Source organism: Corvus moneduloides, chromosome 18 (genome assembly GCF_009650955.1).
Source record: "Corvus moneduloides isolate bCorMon1 chromosome 18, bCorMon1.pri, whole genome shotgun sequence".
NCBI classification, from domain to species: domain Eukaryota; kingdom Metazoa; phylum Chordata; class Aves; order Passeriformes; family Corvidae; genus Corvus; species Corvus moneduloides.
The window spans coordinates 10285935-10306343 of record NC_045493.1 but is presented as its reverse complement, the minus strand read 5'-3'; the positions used below and the strand labels follow the sequence as shown (position 1 = coordinate 10306343).

General features: G+C 58.6%; 1 protein-coding gene across 3 annotated transcripts in view; it reads left to right on the top strand.

The window, feature by feature from the left end:
* The first annotated feature begins 633 nt into the window (after positions 1-633).
* The window catches only part of FAM222A (family with sequence similarity 222 member A), a 29163-nt gene continuing 9387 nt past the window's right edge, over positions 634-20409 (top strand). The window contains exons 1-2 of one of the 3 annotated variants that reach the window (XM_032127978.1): positions 634-718; positions 16433-16551. In XM_032127978.1, the coding sequence (XP_031983869.1) occupies positions 16470-16551 (82 nt within the window). In that variant the 5' untranslated portion in view covers positions 634-718; positions 16433-16469. Of the gene's footprint in view, positions 719-810; positions 16351-16432; positions 16552-20409 lie in introns of those variants that run through there. The other 2 variants (XM_032127979.1, XM_032127977.1) reach the window with 2 other exon arrangements.

The window sequence follows — 20409 nt, the reverse complement described above, 5'->3', positions numbered from 1 at the left end:
GGGGGGGGGGGGCGCGCCTGCGGCGGGAACGCTCCGCCCCCTTCCCCCCCCCCGCCCCGCTCCCCGCAGGACGCGGCGCCGTAGCCATGGCAACGCGCCGGGGGCGGGGCCGAGCCGCGTGCGGCCGCCGGGCCCCGCGCGGGGCGCTCAGAGCCGCCGCAGCCGCGCGCCGGGCGGGAGCCGCGAGCCGGGGCCGCCCCGCCAGCGCCCCCCGCCCCGCCCCGCCGCGACCCCCGCCCGCCGCCGCCGCCGCCGCCATGGAGCGCTGAGCCGCCGCCGCTGCCCCCCGCGACACCCCCCCCCCCGCCCCGCCCCGCCGGGCACCGACCGCCGCCGCACAAAGGAACCGGGGCAGCCGCGGTGTGATGCTCCCCGGGGTCGCCGCGCCGCCCCAGCCCAGCCGCGCCGGGTGGATTTGGGGTTAATTTTTTTTTTTTTTTTTTTTTTTTTTTTATTCCTCACCGGATATTTTTGCTCTTCTCCACCACCCCCCCCCCCCCCCCGCCGCCCACCCACCCCCCTTCCCGGCGTCGCCCCCCGCCGTCCCCCCGGGGCCGAGCGCCGGGACCCGCACGCTGGCCGCGCACGGGGCGGGGCGGGCCGCCGGCGGGGCGCGGGGCCGGGCGGGCGCCGCCGCTGCTGCTGCGCGGCCCGGGGGGGGCGGCCCGGCGCGCCCCGCACCGCAGCGCCCGCAGCCGGCCCGGATCCAGCTCTGACGGTAACGGGGGTCCGGGCACCGGGGAGGTCGGGGGGGGTTACCGGGCGGGGGCGCGGGGACCGGGGGACTCCGGCGGCTCCCGGAGCGCAGCGGAGGCGGTGCCGCCGCAGCGCGGTGCCCGGTGGTGCCCGCGGAGCCGCCGCCGCCGGGGCCCGGCTCTCCCGTCGCTGCCGGATAGGAACGGGAACAACTTTTGGTTTTTTTGGGGTTTTTTTTCATCCGATTTTTGGTTTTTTTGTATGGCTTTTTGGGTCGCCTGACTCATAAGTGGAAATAAAATATCCACGGGTGCCTCCAGGAGGAAAGCTGAGACACTTCCAGGGGGAGCCGACCGGGAGCTGCCGCCTTTGCTGCGACCCTTTTCTGCCCCTTTTCGCCTGGAAAAAAAAAAAAAAAAAAAAGGGTTTTTCTCCTCCTTCCCGGGCAGGAAAGCGCCCGAGCCCACAGCGACACCGGAGCGGGTGGTGGCAGAGCAGGACCCCGCCATGGACCCCGCGCTGGTGTGGATCCCGCCGGTCACAAAGGAGAGGGAAGAAGGACCCACCCAGCGATGGTTTATTTAACACCGGTCTCCCTGGCTGCCTCCGCCGGGTCAGGAGGCTCTGCCGGGGAAAATCCCCTCTGGAAAAAGCTCCGCTGCGGAGGGAGCATCCCTGTGGCATCTTCTGGACCATCGGCGCTGGGAATACGATTCACCGGGGACGAGGCATCGTGGTCCCCGAGAGCTCCTGGGCAGCACGGCTGGGCGTCCACCGGGGCGGCCTCAGGCTCCAGCCGGGGACGAGCGGGCTGTGCCGCCTCTCCGGCTCGGTCCCCGACAGAAACGAGGTGTTGCCGGTGCCAGCAGCTCAGCCCCAGCATCCCAATCCAGCTCCGGGGAGAGCCGTCACATCGTGGAGATTTAATGGCTGGAGAGGCAGGGCCTGGACGCAGCGAGCCGGCGGCGGCACGGCACAGCTCGCCGCAGAGCCCGGCTGCAACTGGGGCTCGGCTCCGGCCCTGCGGGGTATTTCCGAGGAGAGGCAGTGGCAAAGTTTTCCAGCCGTGCTTGGTGTTTGCCAAGGGATGAATTCATTGGCGTCGGGCAGTTGTGGTTTGCCCGGCTCTGGTTGTCGGGATCTCCGTAGGGAGGTTTTCGATTCGTGTTTACTTGTGCGTGTATATATAGGTATAATTTTATATGTATGTATTTAGATGTGCATCCTCCTGCTCGGAATGCTCCTGTCCAGAGGCTGTAGGCAGCTTGCCCCAGTGGGCGATGACCTTTTATGGAGGGCAGAGTGGCCCTGGGGCTCTGCAGGCGTGGGGACAGAGCCGCGTGGCCCCTCTCTCCATGAGGAGCGTCCAGCGTCGTTCTCGGGATAATGTAGTGGGATTTAGCGGTTTTACACCTTCTCATGCCCCCGTGGTGGGGTTTGACTGCCCAGTGTGCCGGCCACATGTCGCTGGTCAGTGGCCACACACGTGGACACCGCTCTGGTGGGACCCCGGCTGGCAAAGCGCTCACACCCAGGCTGTGGTGCTGGGGGGTGAGGTGGGAAATGTCACTGGCAGAGCGCACCCGGCATCCTGCGAGGGATTTTTCTTATGAAGGATCCGTAAAACTTTGAGGAGTGGATTGGCGGTGCCGGGGAGCCGGGTGCGGTCGGGTCAGGCCGCCTTGAAGCCGTGGCAGAAGGAGAGGGAAGCTCTTGCCGCGGTGCCTTCTGCTGACCTTGTGTGTAGAGCAGGGGAAGGGAAGACCATTCCCTGGCTGTGGGAACGTGGCTTGTTTTCCCAGCTTCGGGAACAGCTTTCCTGCTGGTTTGAGAGGCGGTACCAGTAGGGCACGTTCTTGATGCCGGGGCAGCACCGGCTGCGAGCTGGGCCCCGTTTCAGCCAAGCGTGTCGTTAAAAATTGGAATATCTCGGTGTGAATATTTACCCTCAGGCTGGAGCAGGGAAGCCCATGGAAGGAGGACATGAGTGGCTGCTGCCAGGCTGCTGAGGCCACGTCACCTCAGTTTTTTAGCCCCTCTGGTTGTCTGAGCCTGAAATTCATCCATCCCTGAGCAGGCTGCGGAGGAGCCCCTTCCCTCCCGGGGCTGGTTTTTAATTGCAGGCTGCTGCCCTGCCCGGAGAAGGGCTCTGGCTCCGGTACCGAGGGTCTTCCGGTCCCACGACCCCGCGGGGTGGTCGCCCCGAGCCGGGTGCCCCGTTGCCCGCCGCCGTCCCCGCGCTGCCCCCGCGCTCCCCGCCGTGCGTGCGGCATTAGTGCCGGGCGTTTGCCTCCCTGCCAGGCGGCGGAGTTAATTTTTGCCTGGAGCGGGTTTCCTGCATGGCCTCAACTTGTGTGGGAAAATCTGCGGTGAAGCCGGGCAGCCCCGCTCCCTTTCCGGCGTGATCCTGCGGCACAGGGAGCGGTGGGCTCGGGAATGTGTGGTGGGAGCCGGCCCACCCCAGCCCCCTCCGGCTGTCGGGCTACGACGGGCAGGGATGCGGGGTCCTGAGTGTGGGGGGTGATGGCAGAAGCCTCCTTGTCCCACGGCTCCTTGTGGGGACAGCAGGGTATGTATCCCTGGGTAAGATCCTTTGCTGGTGGTGTCTCACCCTGGGATGGAGGGAGTGTGTGTGTGTGACCCCCCCAAAGCTGGGGATGCTGCAGCTGGCGGGGTGGGCCGGGGGCTGCACCTGCCGGGACCCCTCTCCCGGCCCCCGCTGGCATCTGCCGCCGCATGTCCGTCTGCAGCAGGCGCATGCATGCAAAAATAAGACATTTCTTCTTTCTCTTCTGCCTGCGCATTCCTCAAAAAGCTAATATTCATGAAAGGTAATTCAATCAAACCACGATGCCTATCAGCTAATGCAGCAAAGCTGGCGCAGGGGTGAGAATGGGAGCCAGGAACACAAAAGCCCTGTTTTATTACCTCCTGCTTGCCTGAGAATTGCTTTTCTCCCTCGAGTGAGCCGGCTAAAGCTGGCTTTATTATGTTAACCTATTTGCGTGTCAAGAGCTATTGTGCCTCTCTTTATCTGTGTTTGTATTTGCTCGATGCAGGGAATAAAAGGACGAGGCGAAAATGGATGGCTGGTCAGTGCTCCGCACTCTGGGGGCACTGATTGGTTGCTAAGTGATTTGCATCCCTGGTAATCGCTTTTATCTCGGAAGGATGTCGTGTATAATTATAAGCCTACTGACATCTTTTGAAATCTGCCTAATGGGTGTTTTTAATTTACATGGGAAGCAGGGGCTATTTGTGTTGCTCTGATTACAGGTTGGGCGAGTATATGGGTTAAAATAGAGATATTTCCATAGATGCGGGACACCGGCGGGGATGAGGCTGGGATTTTTGGCAAGTCCCTGCTCAGCTAGGGGTGGGTGGAAGAGCACGAGTCGCCGTGTGTGAGTTTGGGGTTTAATCCCTCAGCCCAGTGCACAGACTGGCTTGGTGCTGGTCCGTGGGCTGGTCCTGCAGCCAACCCGTGAAATACAACACGAGGTGGGCTCCAGGCTGCTGCCAGACCCGGCTGGCTGCAGCTGTGGACCCCCAGGACCCCCCTCTGCAGCCTGGGATGAGGCATGGGGGGGGGGCTGTGCCACCAAGTCCCCATTCCAGCCATCTGTGCCGGCGTGGGGCTCTTGGGGGTGGCACGGGGAGCTGGCTGTGCCAGCGAGGGGACAGGCTGAGGCTCCCACTCAGCCCCCCCCCATGCAGGGAGTGCTGGGGCTTTGCTGGGAGTACCTGTGGAACCGTGGAAGCCCCAGCTGATGATTGATTAGCCACGGCAAATAAAGCTCCCGAGCACCTGTGCCAGCCCTGGGCACCTGCATCCAGCAGGATCCCAGCCGGGTGGCACACTGGAGCTGCCGAGGCATCAGCAGGGTTCAGGGTGAGCTGCTGGTGCTGGAGGCATTGGCAGGGCCATGGGTGCCCATCCTGGGCAGGCAGCAGGATGTGGGTGCTCTGAGATTGTCCCGTGTGTGCCTGGGTGCAGAGGAGCCACGTGTGGGAAGCATCCTGGCAGGAGTGCTGTGCCAGCCGTGCCAGTGGCACGCTCGATTTCCTCTTTCTGTCTGTGCTATTGGCAAAGCAGAGCTCTGAGGTGCAGGCCGTGGTGAGATGAGGGGTCTTGGGGTCCCCCCAGAGCTCTGTGCACTGGGACTGGGTCACCCCAAACACGCAGAGCTCCTGACATGAGATTGGTGCTTGTGACAGGCACAGGGGCTGGGCTGGGTGAGGGTGTGGGGCAGGACTCGGGGCAGGTTACCCACGGGGACAGCTCCAGCCAGCTGCCTCCTTCCTCCTCCTCCAGGAAAGGCCAGGACTGAGCCGCAGGCACGTTCTGGCTCCCTCAGGCCGCGCACAAGGTGACCCCATCAATTTGCAGGGCTGAGGTGGCTCCGTGGCACATGGTGCCGTGGGCAGCGCTGTGCCGAGCAGGATGAGGTGCAGGGAAACGCGGGGCATGAGAAAAATTGATAGAGGAGAGCGAGTGCTGGCCCCCACACCTTGGAGCCTGGGGTGCTGGGCCCCCCTGCATGGGCAGTCCCATCCCATCCCATCCCATCCCATCCCATCCCATCCTGTCCTGCTGGTGAGTGAGCAGCGCGGGCGCCGCTATTTATGGCTGGCTGTAAACAAACTCCCAATGAAAGAAAGTTAATGACCTGAGACTGACAGGAGCCTGCTGGGAGTTTTTATAGCCCCTGGGACTCCTTTTGCTAAAGAGAGAATACATCAGCGTTTTAACCCAAAACGGCGAGAGCTGCAGGGGCGGGGGGAAGGCCCCAGCCTGGGGAGGCGTTTCGGAGGGGCTGGTGCTGGGTGAGGAGGAGGCTTTGGTAGGGGGACCTTGACTCTGTCTCTCTGCATGGGACTGGGGGGGCACAGCCCCCTTCTCAGGAGGCACGTCCCAGCATTGGGGGCTCTCCAAGGCTTTGCCATCTGCCTCTTGTAGGTCATCCCTCTGCGCTCCCGGCAAGAGCAGGGGCTGGCTTAGCGTGGCTGGTAACCACACACTAATAAAGCCTTAATACCCTGCAGCGGGGAGATTTCGCTGTCAGAGATAAATATTCATATTGCTTTCCAATTCAGCCTTGGCTGCACGACAAGGGCGCCGTGGGGGGAGACAGGAAGGCTGCGGTGTGGGGTGCTCCGAGCCCTGCTGGCTGCCCTGCCTGCTCCTGCCTGCCTGGTGTGTTTAATACCGTGTCCTGGCTAATTGTGGGGTGTGAATATCATCCCCGGGGCTCTCAGGGGGCAGGATGGAGAGCATGGCACAGGGTGCCCCTCTCCCCGCCTGCTCCTTCGCCGCCGCCTCGCACGCTCAGCCTCCATCTGCACGCGACGCTTGATTTACCGAGAAGAGCTGGCAGTTAAACCTGACAAATTGAAGGCAGTTTTAAGTGGTTCAGGTTAATTAATAGTCAGGGAAGTATCAATTTTTTTTAAGGGATGCTCTTGGCTCTCAGGGAGAACTGGAGTTTGACTTTGCCTTTGGAAAGTAACACCATCTGTGCCCATGGGCAGGGGGATGGAGCTGGGCAGGATGCTGAGCTCAGTGCCACTGCTCCGGTTCCTGTCCCACAGCCTCACATTGCTGCTGGTATTTCTGATCCCAGGTTGCTGGTGCTAAGGGAGTTGCTGGGACAGGAAGGAACAGGGCTGTCCTGTGTGGCCCAAGCTGTCCTGCTCATCTCAGTGACCTTTGGGGCACTGGTTGTCCTGTCCCCTGGGGTCTGTGCTGTGGCTGGAGTGCGAGAGGGTGCAGCCATGCCAGTAACCAGAGAGATTTGTCCACAGCCACCTGTAGTGGCACAGCTGGGTGGCCACAGGGTCCCTGCTCCCATCGAGGACCCGGGGGTGAGCAGCAGCTTTAACAGGCTCATGGGGGTCCATCCTGGGCTGGGACTGGGAGCCGACATGGATGAACTGGAGCAGGATCCGCTCCCCTCGGTTTCTGCGCACATGACCCCTGTGCTCACATCTGCCCACAGCTGCCAAGCCTGGGAGTGCTGGGGGGGCAGATTTTTAAAACGTCCCAATGAAAGAAGCTTAGAGTCTCCTGTAAGGAGGAGAGATGGCCAGTCTTGGGAGTGTGTGCAGCACAGGGAGTCTCTGAGCTGGATGTGAGAAAGACTCAGTGGCACATGGACCTGAGCAGTGTTCGTGGTGGTCACAGTGCTCCGGTGCCACAGGATGCCACAGGACTGGGCAGCTCCAGGCTCTGGCTCAGGGCTGCATCCCAGAGCAGCACAAACTCTTCATCAGGCCACGTGCCCCATCTTTCCCAGCACAGACCAGGAGGCAGGTGGAAGTGGTGGGTTTCCAGCAGCCCTAATTCTTGGGAATATGAGAGATTAAGGTTAGTGACCATTTTTTAACTCAATAAAGGGGAAGACAAGCTGGAGTCTGCAGTCCAGAGATATAATTAGTTCGCAGCAGTGGTGCTTTCTTGATTTAGCTTCAGAGAGCAGAACAAGACAAGGATGTTATACCCAATTAGCAATAACATACAGCCCGAGCCTCGCTAGGTGAGATAACAAGCCATTTTTATAGCTCTTCTTTACGGACATTTTTTTTTTGGAAAGAGCGGGGGGGAAAGAAGAAAGGGACCGAGTCTCGATTTCTTTTCATCAGGGAACAATTATTAGTGAGCTCAGAAAGCCCAGAGCTGAGTGATCTGTTGGCCAGTGCGGATGATAAAACAAATCAAACAGCTCAGAGCCGGGCTGAGGCCGTCTCTCCATCCAGCTGGGGGAGGCTGAGCGGGTGACAGCCGTGTCCCGGCAAGGACACAGCCAAGGGCCACCCACACACCGTGGATGTGCCCCCGCTGCTGCTGCTGCTGCTGCGAGGGTTTGTGGCCGTGCTGCTCGCTGCCCGCAGAGACCTGCTGCGGGTGGGATGACCATCGGTGCTGCTGGCTGTGCTCCGGCTGTGTCCCACGGTGGGCAGCTGGTCCCCAGCAATGTGACCCCGAGCCGTGTCCCCCAGTGAGCACCGCAGTTCCCGGTGAGGTGACCCCGAGCTGTGTCCCCTCCTCGGGCACTCTGGTCCCCAGCAATGTGACCCCGAGCCGTGTCCCCTGTCAGCGCGGTCCCCAGCGAGGTGACCCCCGCAGTGTCCCCTGCACAGCCCCGGTCAGATGGCAGCCGCCTGCCGTCTGCCAGCGCCGCGGTGCCTTTGTATTGCGGATCGATGGCCATTGATTTTTCCTCCCGTGTAAACCTGGCCGGGCCGGGGCTGTGCAGGGTTTTCGTGAGCGTCTGGCTCCGTCTGTGCCGTGCTCGGAGCAGCCCGTGCTGGTTCCCGAGCCGACCCACCCACCTCCCGCTCGCCTCTGCAGCAGTGAAACTCAAGGACATCCGGAGAAACAGCCTTGTAAAGAGAAAGCTCGGGTTTCATTAATCAGCTGCTAATGACGGGCTCTGCTGTTCGGTGGGTTCTTTGCAGTCGCTCTCCTCGTTCCCCAGGGCAGCACCCCCAGCCCCTCCTGTGGTACCTGCTGGGGACGGGGCTGTGGCAGCTGGTTTGGGGCACCTGTTGGGAGCAGGGTGGCCCAGTGCTGCCCCCAGCATGGAGACACTCCTGCTGCAAAGGGGGCTCACTGTGGGGCACGTTCTCCCCGCCCCTGCAGCCACCCCTCCAATGGGACAGAGCCTGGGGATGGGGCAGGAGGCTGCTGTCCCCTCCGTGTCCTTCTTGTTCCCTCCGTGTCCTTCTTGTCCCCTCCCTGTCCTTCCTGTCCCCTTGTCAGGGTTTAACAGCCTGACAGGCAGTGGCGTGGCTGCATGGGACCGCTTGAGCTCATCCCATGACACCCCAGCCCACCCTGGGGAGCTGGGCTGGGACATCCCCGCTTGTCCCTAGCGGGAGCAGCCGTAGAGCCGCTCTCCGGGCTATTAACACCCCGCGATGATCATCAGCTCTCGTCGTAATCATTAAGACTATTAGAAAGAAATGTTGGCTCGCAGCTCGTGTCAGACTTTCCGTTCTGCTTTGCAAACGCGCACAATTAATGCCAATCAGGCGGGGGAGGCAGCCAGCTCCGATCCCGGCTGCTCCCAATCCCGGCTGTCAGCTCTCCCCATCCCGCCTGGTACATTTTCATACAATTGCTATAAACATCTGAGGGAAACTCCGTGTTCTTCGGCAGCGCTGAGTATTGTTCTCTGTTCCTTTTAATTACTCGGCATTCAGCGGCTCATCCGGCCTCGGATCGGTGGGGAAAGTAGGGATTTGTAAAACAAATAGAGAAATCTGGAGAGATGCCTTATTTTCCCATTCGGTGGCTGCGTTAGGTTGTCTATGGGTAAATAAGAAAAACCTGTTTAATTTCTCTTTGTCTTTTTCTTCCTCCCCCTCCCGGGTTGCTTTCTTCCCACGGGGACACAGCCTGGTCCTTCTCCCCAGGGAACTCCAAAAGCAGGGTGAGCTTGGGAGAAGGGGGGGAAGAGCTGGAATTACTTGACCGGATGGTGGTATAATCCTTGTTACAAAAGTACACATCAATTATAAGAATTCCTACAGTAATCTTGGAAATCTATCTTTTCTGCTGAACCAGCTCATTAAAGAGCACCATTCATTTCCATCTCTCCGGGTGAGAAGGGTTTAAATCTCCAGAGCTTTGTGTTACCAAATAGACTGAGGGTGATGGACTCACGTTAAATATTAAAAGGAAGAAGTTGATTTTCCCCCCCCCCCTTTTTTTTCCCCCAGACCTGCAGCGCAGACGAAGTGCAATGTAAGGAGAGGAGGGTGGGGGGTCCCCGCCGTGAGAGGCTTCCCCAGCTGTCGCTCAATGGGTTCCTTTGAGGAGCCCCCTCCCCTCCCTTGGCCTGGGGACCCCTCCAGCCCTGGGGGAGGAGGGAGGGAGCGAGCGAGGGAGGTTTCCCCAGGCCACCCTGGCAAGCCCCCGAGCCTGCGCCGGAGCCGGCCGTGGCACAGGCAGGGCTTTTGTGTGCCGGCGGGGCAGTGGGCGGCCGCGGGGCGAGGGACGGGCACAGAGCCCCTTTGTGTGCAGCTGCGAGCGGAGCAGGATGTGGGATAGGGACCAGCCGTGGGGATGGGGAGCTGCTATCCAGGGATGAGGAGAGGGCAGCCAGGGATGGGGAGCGGGACCGAGGGTGGAGAGCAGCGGCCGGCCGGGTCGAGGGCGGCGCGGGGCGATGTGTGCGCCGCGTCGAGGCTCTGTGCAAACATGTTAATTTGTTTTCTTTCTTGCCTCGCCTTTCAGGGTAATTGGTTGCATTTGAAGCCTTTGTGAAAGCCTTTGATTATAGTAATTTCAGCAGCGCGATCTACCCTGGATTCCTCGTCAGATTCTTTCACAGCTCCGGCACTTGGGGCTGTAATTATGGAGTGGAGCGAGTCCGGCTGCCGAGTGTGGGGCAGCTGGATGGGGCACCATGACCGTGGGAGCACAGGGACTGTCACTGCAGGGGACAATCAAACCCCTGGGATGGGGCAGGAGTGAGCCAGGATGGGGCAGGAGCTGTGATGGGGAGCTTCGGTCTCTGCTGAGCTGGTTGGGTCTCAGCTGGAGACATGGATGCTGCGAGTTGCCCATGCTGGGGTTGACTCCTGGCCTGTTGGGGTCTAGAGTGCTTTTAATTGCTGCTCCATGGAGCCACTTGGCTTTTCTGTTGGTTGATCCCATGTCTGTGCTGCGGCTGGGACCGAAAGCCCTTGAGCATCCCGAGCATCCATGACGGACGGCTCCCCCCACCCCCTCTTCCCGATCCGTGTGCAGGGAGGAAGGCATGGCATGACTGTGTCGGATCAGGGAGGATTTGCTTTGAGGAGCTGGTGCCACATCCAAGGAGACATGTCTGTACATGTCTGGCAGGACCTGGCGGATCCTGCCCACCCGCTGCGCGCTGGCCCTTCCGGGACCTCGGTGCACGCAGCCAGGACTGAGCCCTGCCAAAAACACCGACGGCACCCGAGCGTGGCCCTGACCTTTGCTAACGGGGCCGCTCCCCCCTCGCTCCTGGCATTTCGTTCCCAGTCCTACGTAATGACCTTCTCGGCAGCACCGTGCCAGTGTCTGCCACTTCCAATTACCCACGGCTGCTCGACTCCCGCCGCAGCACGCGGGGTTCCTTCCTCCCCAGCAGGATGGCAGCGGGCCGGGGCAATATTGCACTGTGATCTCCCACCCTCCTGGCTCAGCGAGCCTCAGGAACCCCCCAACACCAGCCAGGGCTCTGAGTCCCTGCCCTGGGGTGCTGGAGGCGCGCTTGGCTTTCCAGAATCATTATTAACCTGTTCGAGAGCTGTTCCCGCTCGCAGCGAAAATAGATCTTTAATCTCTGCCCAAAATAGCTCATTTGATGAGAGGCCTCCTTAAAGCTGACACATAAATTTAACCAGGCCGCCTGAGCCCTGCGCGGGGACGTCTGCAAATGCTCAACAGCACTCAAATTGTTGGGGTTTTTTTAAATTCCATCGTTACGGACACATCTGATACCGTATTTCTTCCATAGGGTCTTTGGAACTGCTCAGGAGGTGATTTGCTGTGCCCTGTCCCAGTTCCTTTGGCCCTGCTTGTGAACAAAAGGTTATTTTGGGGTATTTTTTGATGTTGACTTTCTTGAACAGTCCAAAGGGTTTCTCCTTGGGGCTGCCATGAGAGCAGAAACCTCATCTCCAGTGGGAGAGACATGAGATGCTGCTGTAAGATGCCAGCAGTGAGGGTCCTGGTCCAGTGCCACTCTGTGCCTGGCAATGTGCCACGGCTGGTGGGCTCTGTGCCATCCTGGTGTCACAGCAGCCCAAAAAAGGCACCATCCTACTGGCAGCAAAATGTTTCGTCTGTGAGTAAAAGTGGGCTCTGGGGAAGTGGGAAATGCGGATGCTCAAGGTGTCACAGCTCTGCTCAGCACCGGGTCCTGGGCTCACCTCAGCACCTTCCCAGTATCTCCACAGGGCAGGGGCTGGGAGAGGCCACTTGGCTGGTCTGGGTCACTCCCCCAGGCCCCCACAGTCCCCACATCCCAGCGAGACCCTGAGCAGCAAAATAATCACTTCCAGCATCATTATCCGTCGCAAACCCCAGCTTCCAATTTTAATCAGAGGAGCTGGTGTTGCTTTAAGATCTGCGGGTTTTAAAGATCACAAGAGGGGTTAGAGAAAATTACCCTTGACTCTTACATGCTAATGTAATCTCTAACCAGATCTGCAGCACTGCAGCTAAAATTGCTTTTTAGATTAACATTTAATTATTAACAGGGCCCCCTGAAAGGCCCGGGGCTGGAGCACGCGGAGGGGAGCGGATTAGCCGGGCGGGATGAGGGAAGGTCGGGCGAGGGAAGGTCATGGGGTGACCGCTGGCACCTTCAGTGACAAACTTTGGGTTTTATTTTACCTGGTGCTCCCCCATGATTCACAGTGGGGTGCCCTTTCTGTGCTCACCCCTTTTAGGGCAGAGCTGTGGCATTGCTGCGTCCCCTCCACCCTAAATCTGGATGGGAGATGGGCACGAGCTGGCACAGCAGCATCAGCCAAAATCCTGCTCGCCCTGCAATGGGATGGGCATCCACTGTGTGCAGGGGGGAAGCCTTCCTCCTCTGGCACCTCCTCACCCTCTCAGGGTGCCATCGGGTGGAAAATCAGTGTCTGTGGGACCAGTGGTGGTGGCAGTGACGGGGGGTGGCAAGAGGGAGCTCTGATGTCCCCAGGCTTGTGGGGAAGGGGAGCTCCCTGCCAGGGTGGTTGGATTCTCCTCCATCCCAGCATGGAGGAACGAGGGACAGGGGTGTTCCCAGTTGTACTTTGGGTTTGTTGCACACCAGGGGCCAGTGAGGGCTTCTGTTTTGTTTCTCTGGTTGCTGCAAGCCTTGGCCTCACCCTGCGCTGTCTGTGTGTCTGTCTGGCACTGTCAGGAGCCTCCTGTGCCTCTCCTGGCCAGGGTGACCCCTCACCTGTCCTTGTGCCGAACCCGTGCTGGCTTTTAATAGCCAGGGGGGACGTGGCCATGGTGTGACTCAAACAGCTTTGCAGCATCCCTGGTCCTGCCCCCCCCTTCCTCTCCTAACCCCAGAAGCTCCCTTTTTATGGGATTGCACCCTGATAACACCCGGAGAAGGATCTGGACATGTTCCACCAGAGCCTGGATGGTGACCAAGACCTTGTCCCTCACCGTCCCTGCCCTGCCACAGCTCAGCAGCTGCACAGACCCACTTCAGGCTGATACTTTAAAAGTTCCTTTTTTCTTTTCTCCCCCCTCCCGTCACATTTTCTTTTATCTAAATCCTCGCCTGCAAAAGCCTCTATCGACAGCTGCGCTGGCCTTATCTCGCCGGAGGGACCTTCGCAGGGCTCTCGGAGGAGATAAGCCCGACTTATCAGCTGCTGATGTCAGAGGAGGTGCCAAACCCTCCCATCACTGGGGCTTTAGACATAGAGGGTGGTGTTTTTTATTAAAGTCACAAAGACCTTGGGCTTATAAATAGTGCGATGTTGAGATGGATTAGCTGGGTGTGGGGCAGGAAGGAGTGGTGGGAGAGGGGAAGGATGGAGCTGTGGCTCCCCCATCCCTGGAAGTGATCAAGGCCAGGTTGGACAGGGCTTGGAGCAACCTGGTCTAGTGCAAGCTGCTCCTGCCTATGTCAGAGGGTGGAACTGGATGAGCTTTAAGGTTTCTTCCAACCCAAACCATTCTGGGATTCTGTGATGCCAGGGCTGTGGGATGTGGGCTTGGGGCTCCTGGGGGATCTTGCTCCAGATGTCCCCAAGGGACCCCACTCTTGGTGGGACTCACCCTGTGCCCCAGTGCTGGATGATGGTGGGTCCATGGGCACAGCCCGGGCAGAGGCCATGCGGACTCAGGGCGTTCCAGCAAAACTGCTGAGTGTTGCCTTTCCTACCACGAAAGAGCCAGAGCAGCTTGAACTAAATCGGATCCTGCTGATTGGAATTAGTTCAGATGCAGATGGAGCTAACTAAGCCGGCGCTAAGCGTTGGACAGCCCAGCGCCCAATTCCCATCAGCTGATTCAGGGGCTTTTCAGAGCGGCATTAGCGAAATGCCACCGTGGCACAGATGCCCATTGTGCCAGGCGCCCACCCGCTCGCCCACGGGCCTTCTGGGGCTTGGGGCTCCCAGCAGGGTGACGGGGTGGACAGATGGATGCTGTTCTGGGGTTGTGGAACCGGAGCTTTCCTGATTCCGAGCGTGCCTGTGAAGGTGGGGTGAGGCGCAGCGTAGCTGTCGGAAAAATCATCTCGGCAGCGAGACGCCGGGAGACGGGGGCAGCAGCAGGGTCTGAATTAATAGGTGGCTTTATTCAGTTTGGCACGTGGCTCCCGCGCCTCTCCCGCCTGCTGCCGGTGATGATCTGTGGTCAGGGTCGGGATGGCTCCAGGAGGGAGCTGTGCTGTGCGTGGCAGGGCGCAGAGAGCAGTGCAGGGGACAACCCATACCAGCACTGGGGTGTCCCCAGGGACCTGCTGGGCCCTCAGGGTGCTCTCAGCTCCTGGGACAGGCTGCATCCACACCCTCCCTGTGCCAGCACATGGATTCGGTGACCCCCTGGGTGCTTCCTCCTCGCTCTCGGCCCCACATGCCCCAGACACCACCAGGGACCCGATCTGCATCCGGCAGTGGCACGAGCCGCCCACGCCACCCCTGTCTGCCGGGGACACGGGTCAGTGTCCCCATGAGGAGCTGCCTGGGCACGGGGAGTGGGTGACGTCCACCGCTAATCGGCCAGATGGTGACACCCGGTGGGACGCCAGCGCTGAGGTCACCGTGGAGAGCTCAGGCTCAGGTACAGCAGGGGCCGGTGCTGTCATCCATCCCCTGCACGGATGGGTGTGGGTGCTTTGACCCGGGGCCACCCCACAGGGACAGGGATGGGGATGGGGATGAGGGATGGAGGTGGCAGCTCCCGTCATGGAAAATCCGGGCGCTGGGCTGGTGCTGGGGGAGCCGAGGCGCCGGGAGCGGGGCTGCGTAATGAACCCCGAGTCCCGGCGGGGAGAGGAGAACTCCTGGCAGTCAAGTGCGCTCAGGCTCTGAATAAGAAGCACTTCATTCTCTTTTCAAACTGTATAATTTCTGCCTGATTGTAATGGCATATTTTAAAATTACCAGAAATCGAAGCCAGAAAATGGATACGGCTGCTTTTACTGCGAGCTGCGTTAACAAAGGATATGTAATGCATGAAATAAAAACACCTCCCTGCCCCCCTCCTTTTTTTTTTTTAAGACAGTAATAGGAGAAAATTGGTTTTGAAACTGAATAAAAGTCCCTTTCAGAGGAAATCATTTCTTTCAGGGTACCTTTGCTGAAAGTAAAATAGTGAATAATGAAAGGTGGTTACATGATTGTCTTTCATTTAGAGAGCGCGAGGACAGATGGAATCTGGGAGAAATGCACGATTGGAATAATTGCATGGTAACAAGGCGCTTGTTGTGAAATTAGTATCTTAAGAAAGTAGTGAAAAAGGCTTTTACTCATGAATACTTCATTATTAGGAGAAAACAGCACAATTTGGGTTCTCCAGACACCTGCTCGGTATTAGATGACTTCCTCCCCTCCTCCTCCTCTTCCTCCTCCTCCTCCTCACACCTTTTGCCAACGAGTCTCTCCTTGTCCCCGGTTTGCTGGGGGGGCCTTGACTGGCCTGATGAGCCCAGTCAAGGCATGGACACCCTGCATGCGTCCCATCTCAGGGATTATCCCAGAGCCTGGGACCTGGTGGAGGTCACAGAGCAGGAGTGAGCAGTGTTGTCTGCACCCACAGTGGCTGTGAAGGTGTTTTGAAGAGTGGCACTGAAACCAGCAGAGCTTGGAGAGCCCCGAGCTGTGCCCGGGGAGCATCCATCCATGCTTTGTTTCCTGATGCTCGAGGTCATGGGCTCTGCCAGTGCTTGCCCGAGGCCACCACGTGCCTGAGGCCACCGAATCACTCCCCTGCACGCCGGTGCCAGCACTGGGACATGCGGGAAACACCCCGGATGGCTGCAGGAGGGCACGATTCCCCCACAGTGGAGAAGAGGGAGTGATGCACCCAGCGGTGACACCTGTCCACGATGTCCAGTTGTGACCCCCAGCCATCCACAAACCTTCAGCCAGAGAATGACAGCACAGGAGCTGCGACGCCAGCAGATGGGCACCACTGCCTGCTTTTCTTCTGCTCCTGCCCACGTCTCCCTGCCCTCTCCAAGTGGGAATATTGCTCCCTGCGCCAGCCGGAGCAGTGGGAGGGTGCCAGCAGCACCTGGTTATAACTCAGGGCCCCGGTGGCGGCTGGGGAAGGACATACAATGAGCAGCAGCGACGACTTTGGCCTGACCCCTCCAGCTTTTGTCGAGCAGATTTTGATGCCAGCTGGGAACTGGTGACAGATCCCAGGACCCCGAGTGGGATGTTAACACCGTCTTTCCCCAGCCTTGGCCGGGGTCACTCCGTGCCGGGAGGCACCGGCTGGCACGCCGGCGGAGCGGTCTGGCGCTGCCGGAGGGACGCCCCAGCTCTGCCACGTTCCCAGCGGGAAGGGCGGAAAGCTCTGCAGGAAGCGCAAATCACCCGCTGAGACCCTCATATTTATTTTATATACATCCCTATTCATTTCAGGCGTTCGGAGTTACTTTTTTATCTCCAGAGGAGCAAAGGCACCGAGTGCCGGGGAGACCCTGCTGGGTGGGCATGGGGGTGGCGGCAGGGGGTGGTGGCAGGGGGTGGTGGCAGGTTCCTGGCTCACCGTGTGTCTCCTCTCTCGCAGGGTGTGGGGCGGCAGCGCCCGCAGGGAAGCCCGGACCATGCTGGCCTGCCTGCAGAGGACCCAGAACCCCCCAGCCCAGCACCTCCCCTGCCCCAACAAGGCGCTGGAGCCGCGCAAGTGTAAGTGCCCGGGGGCGAGCGCCCGCTTTGATGCTGTTTCCCTTATTGAAAAAGACATTTATTTAACCGATAATTAAAAAGAGCAGGAGAAGCGGGGAGGAGGGGAGGAGAGGGGGAGGAAGGAGCCAAGATAAGCAAATTAAATTGGGTTCTGTGGTTGATAAGTCCAACTTCAGCAAATGTTGCAGAGCTGCCTGGGAAGCGTGGCAGCAGCAGAGGATGGTGCAGTCGTCCCCCCAAACCTCCCCGGCCCTTCCCCCCCTAATTACTTTCCCCGTTTTGCTGCAGCTCGCCTTCCCCAGGAGCTGGCCTTTCAGATAAGCTGTAAACTAGTTACATTAAAATGGGATCCAAAAGGTCACTCCAGCAAAGCACCTGTCTCTCCCAGCCTTTGTCTCTCAATCCAAACCGTGATTAAATGTATATTTAATGAGCCTGCTTTAGGCAGGCGTGTTTGACCTCTCCGGCTGGGAAAGACGCATTAAGATTCTCAAGTGATGAATGTGTGTTTTAAAGAGGGGAGTGGATATTTTTCTGCTGGTCTCAGTTGGATTTTTAAACATTGCTGGCTGAAGACAAATCAGTTGCTAAAGCTCTGCTTGTTAGGCTGTGACAGCCCCCGGGTGTTTGTTTAATGAGCTGGATTTTCCCAGAGATGTTTTTTTCCACTCTACCTGGGCACCCTGCGCAGCCAGGCAAGCTGGGCATGGGGTTTGGGCAAGCTGGGCACGGATTTTGGATGATGCTCGGCTTCCCTGGGGACCCCCAGCATCACTTTGGCATTGCACTGCCAGTCAGGAGGGTTATTTATCTTTGGAAGTTCTTTTATCCCTGAAACTTATCCCTGGAATTGTTCATGGCCAGGTTGGACAGGGCTTGGAGCAGAAGGTGTCCCTGCTCATGGCAGGGGGTGGAAGTGGGTGATCTTGAAGGTCTCTTCCAACCCAAACCATTCTGGCTTCCATGAGTTTTTGGGTGAAGCTCCCCAACGGCCAGCACAGAGAATGGGTCACCCAGGCCAGAGGTGGGGTGATGGGCATCCAGATGTCACAGTGCAGCTTGCACTGCAGTGGAGCGTGTGGTGCCTCCCAGATCTCCTCCTTATTTGTGTCTAGAAGGAAAAAGAATGTTGCTCTTGTAAAATTATTCCTAATCCGTCATGCCTGAGCATCATGGTTGGCGTGAGGTGTCCGGCTCCTGGAGCACCTTGTTGCCATGGAATAATGAGCTCAGCCATGCCCACATGGTCTGAGACCTGCAGGCAGGATGAGCCTGGCAGGGTTTTCTGACGACTGGAGGTGTTTGGGAATCTCTGTGATTGTGATCCTAAGGTCAGGATACACCTGCTGGTCCCCACAGCATTCTCTGGATGCAGCTCAGCGCTAAGGACCATCAGCTCATGGAACAAAGCCCAGGGGCACCTTCCTGCTGGGGGCGGTTGGTGCTTTCTAGCATTTCCCACCCTGCCAGAGGTGCTGAAATAAGGAGGTTTGAGAAGCAGGAGCCCTTGTGTGGTGTCACATATGGTGCCATCAGTGTGAGAGATGTTCCTGGATACAGCTGCCTGTGTCCTGGGAGGGTCCCAGCCCCAGGGTCCCGGTGATCCTGGAGCTGTGCCAGTGGGATGTGGGCAGAGGTCTGACCCCACCCCAGAGCGTGGCAGGTACGGGGTACCCAGGAGACAGAGTTTTTGACTTGGGCAGGACCGTGCTCACCTGAGATCTCCAAGGCTTGTGTCCCCCGGGATGGGTGGCAGCGGCCGAGCTCCCACCTGGACCCCCACGCTGCGCTTGCCACCGGCTGCCACCAGCCAGGTCACCTTAATCAAAGTTTAGCTGCCCGTGTGCTTCCGCTCGTTATGGGCAAATCCGGCACGTCTCGCTCCTCTCTGCCTGCTGCCAGCGCAAATTAAATTGCAGGTGACATCCAGGGCCACGCATCTGCCTTGGAATACAATTTTCCCTTCCTTATTTATGGCACCTGTGGGAAGCATGGTGGAGGGGCCGGGAGCTGGCGCGGGGCCGAGCTCCCACCGCCACCGGAACGCCCGTGCAGGGAATCGGCACGGAGAGCGCGCTCTTCAAACCAGGCGCAATTTAGAAGTGCCTCTGATTACTTAATTTGCTCCTGAGTATCTCAGTAATTATCTTTATGGGTCTTATTTCTGTCCTCTGGCATTGTTTCTGTCGATATTAAATGAGTCTGGCTCTCGGCACATTGGCCGTCTGGCCCGGCACCACTGTGAAATCCTATTATCCTGCCCGCGCCGCTGATTAATTTTGGTATTAATTTCACCTAAAAGGTGAGCTGACTCATTTTCCTGCCTGTGCAGGGAGCTGCCGGTGCCTTCACCCCCCGGTTCTGCCCCTGGCCTCTCCTGCTAATTGTTGTCCTCCCATCTCCGTGCCCCCCACACCGGTGCGGCCTCATCCCAGCGGGCCCGGAGCATCCCACACAATCCATCCTGATAAAGCTGGAGGTGACTTTGCCGCTGTTGCCAGCAGTATTCCCAAGGCTGTTCCATAGGAATCAACATGGCATGCCAGCGTTGCATCCTTGAGGAGGATGCAGGAGGGTGCCAGAGCCCTTCCAGCCCTGCCTGTGCCTCCTGCCTCCAGCTGAGGAGCAGGAGCCTGCGGAGAAGCAGCATCCTCAGGAAAATATCACGTCCAATTAACTCCAGCAGCCTGGTCCCTTTTGATTTTATCCTGGGTGCATTACAGGAATCCGGAGCTTTATTTAAATTATAAATCAAATAATTCCCCTCTCAGCTTGGCCAAACTCTTTGCTGCTCCCGCTCTCGGCAGTCACGGAGCAGCGGATGATATTTAATGAAATGTTCTTTTCCATGTGCTCTCCTCCAGCCAGCCTGGGGCTGGGAGTGTGGCAGGGAGCAGGATGTGTGTGCCCCTAAAGAGGCTGGGATCCATGGGGAGGTGGGAGCCGTGGGGAGTTCACAGAGGTGAACCTCTTGAGCATCCTCCATGGCCTACAAGAAAGATGGAGAGGGATTATTTTCAAGACCATGGAATGGCAGGACAAGTGAGAATGGGCTCACAGTGCCAGAGGGCAGGGATAGATGGGAAATTGGGGGGGAATTCTTCCCTGTGAGGATGGTGAGGCCCTGGCACAGGGTGCCCAGAGAAGCTGTGGCTGCCCCATCCCTGGAAGTGTCCAAGGCCAGGTTGGACAGGACTTGGAGCACCCTGGGCTGCTGGAAGGTGTCCCTGCCATTGCAGAGGGTGGAATGGGATGAGTTTTAAGGTCCCTTCCAACCCAAACTGGCTTCTGGGATTCTTTCACCATTCACATCCTCCGTGCTGGGGGTCCCGTGGGACCTGTCACCTCGGCCCCACTGGGACAGTGGCTCTTGGGGGTGGCACAAGCCCTCCCGGGGCCCATCTGGGTATTAAAACACTAACGAGGAGATGGCCCTAATGAGAGGTGATGGCTGGAGCTCAGCCAGCAGCACCGTGCAGGGAACTCAGCTCCAGGGTCACCCACAGCTCTCCCTGCACCTGTGGGGACTCTCATCAGTGATAAACCCGTTAATTGCACACGGGATGAGGCCCCGTTTAACGGCTCCTCGTTACCCAATTCTGCCTGTTCCAAGGGCATTTTCATTAGAGTGGCTGCAGTGAGGCTTTGCTTTTGTACACACCCATAAAATATCATTTTAATTTCATGAGGGGTTACACATGAGTGAAGTAAGATTAATTCTTTCATTTTCAGTTTCTGGAAGGGATCGGTTAATGATGGTTCTGTGTATTTATGTACGTGCCATAAAAAGGAGTTCAATTAACTGCTGGGCCCAAAATGTGCTGTTGACTTGCACTTTCCCTGCCAGGAATTGCTGCA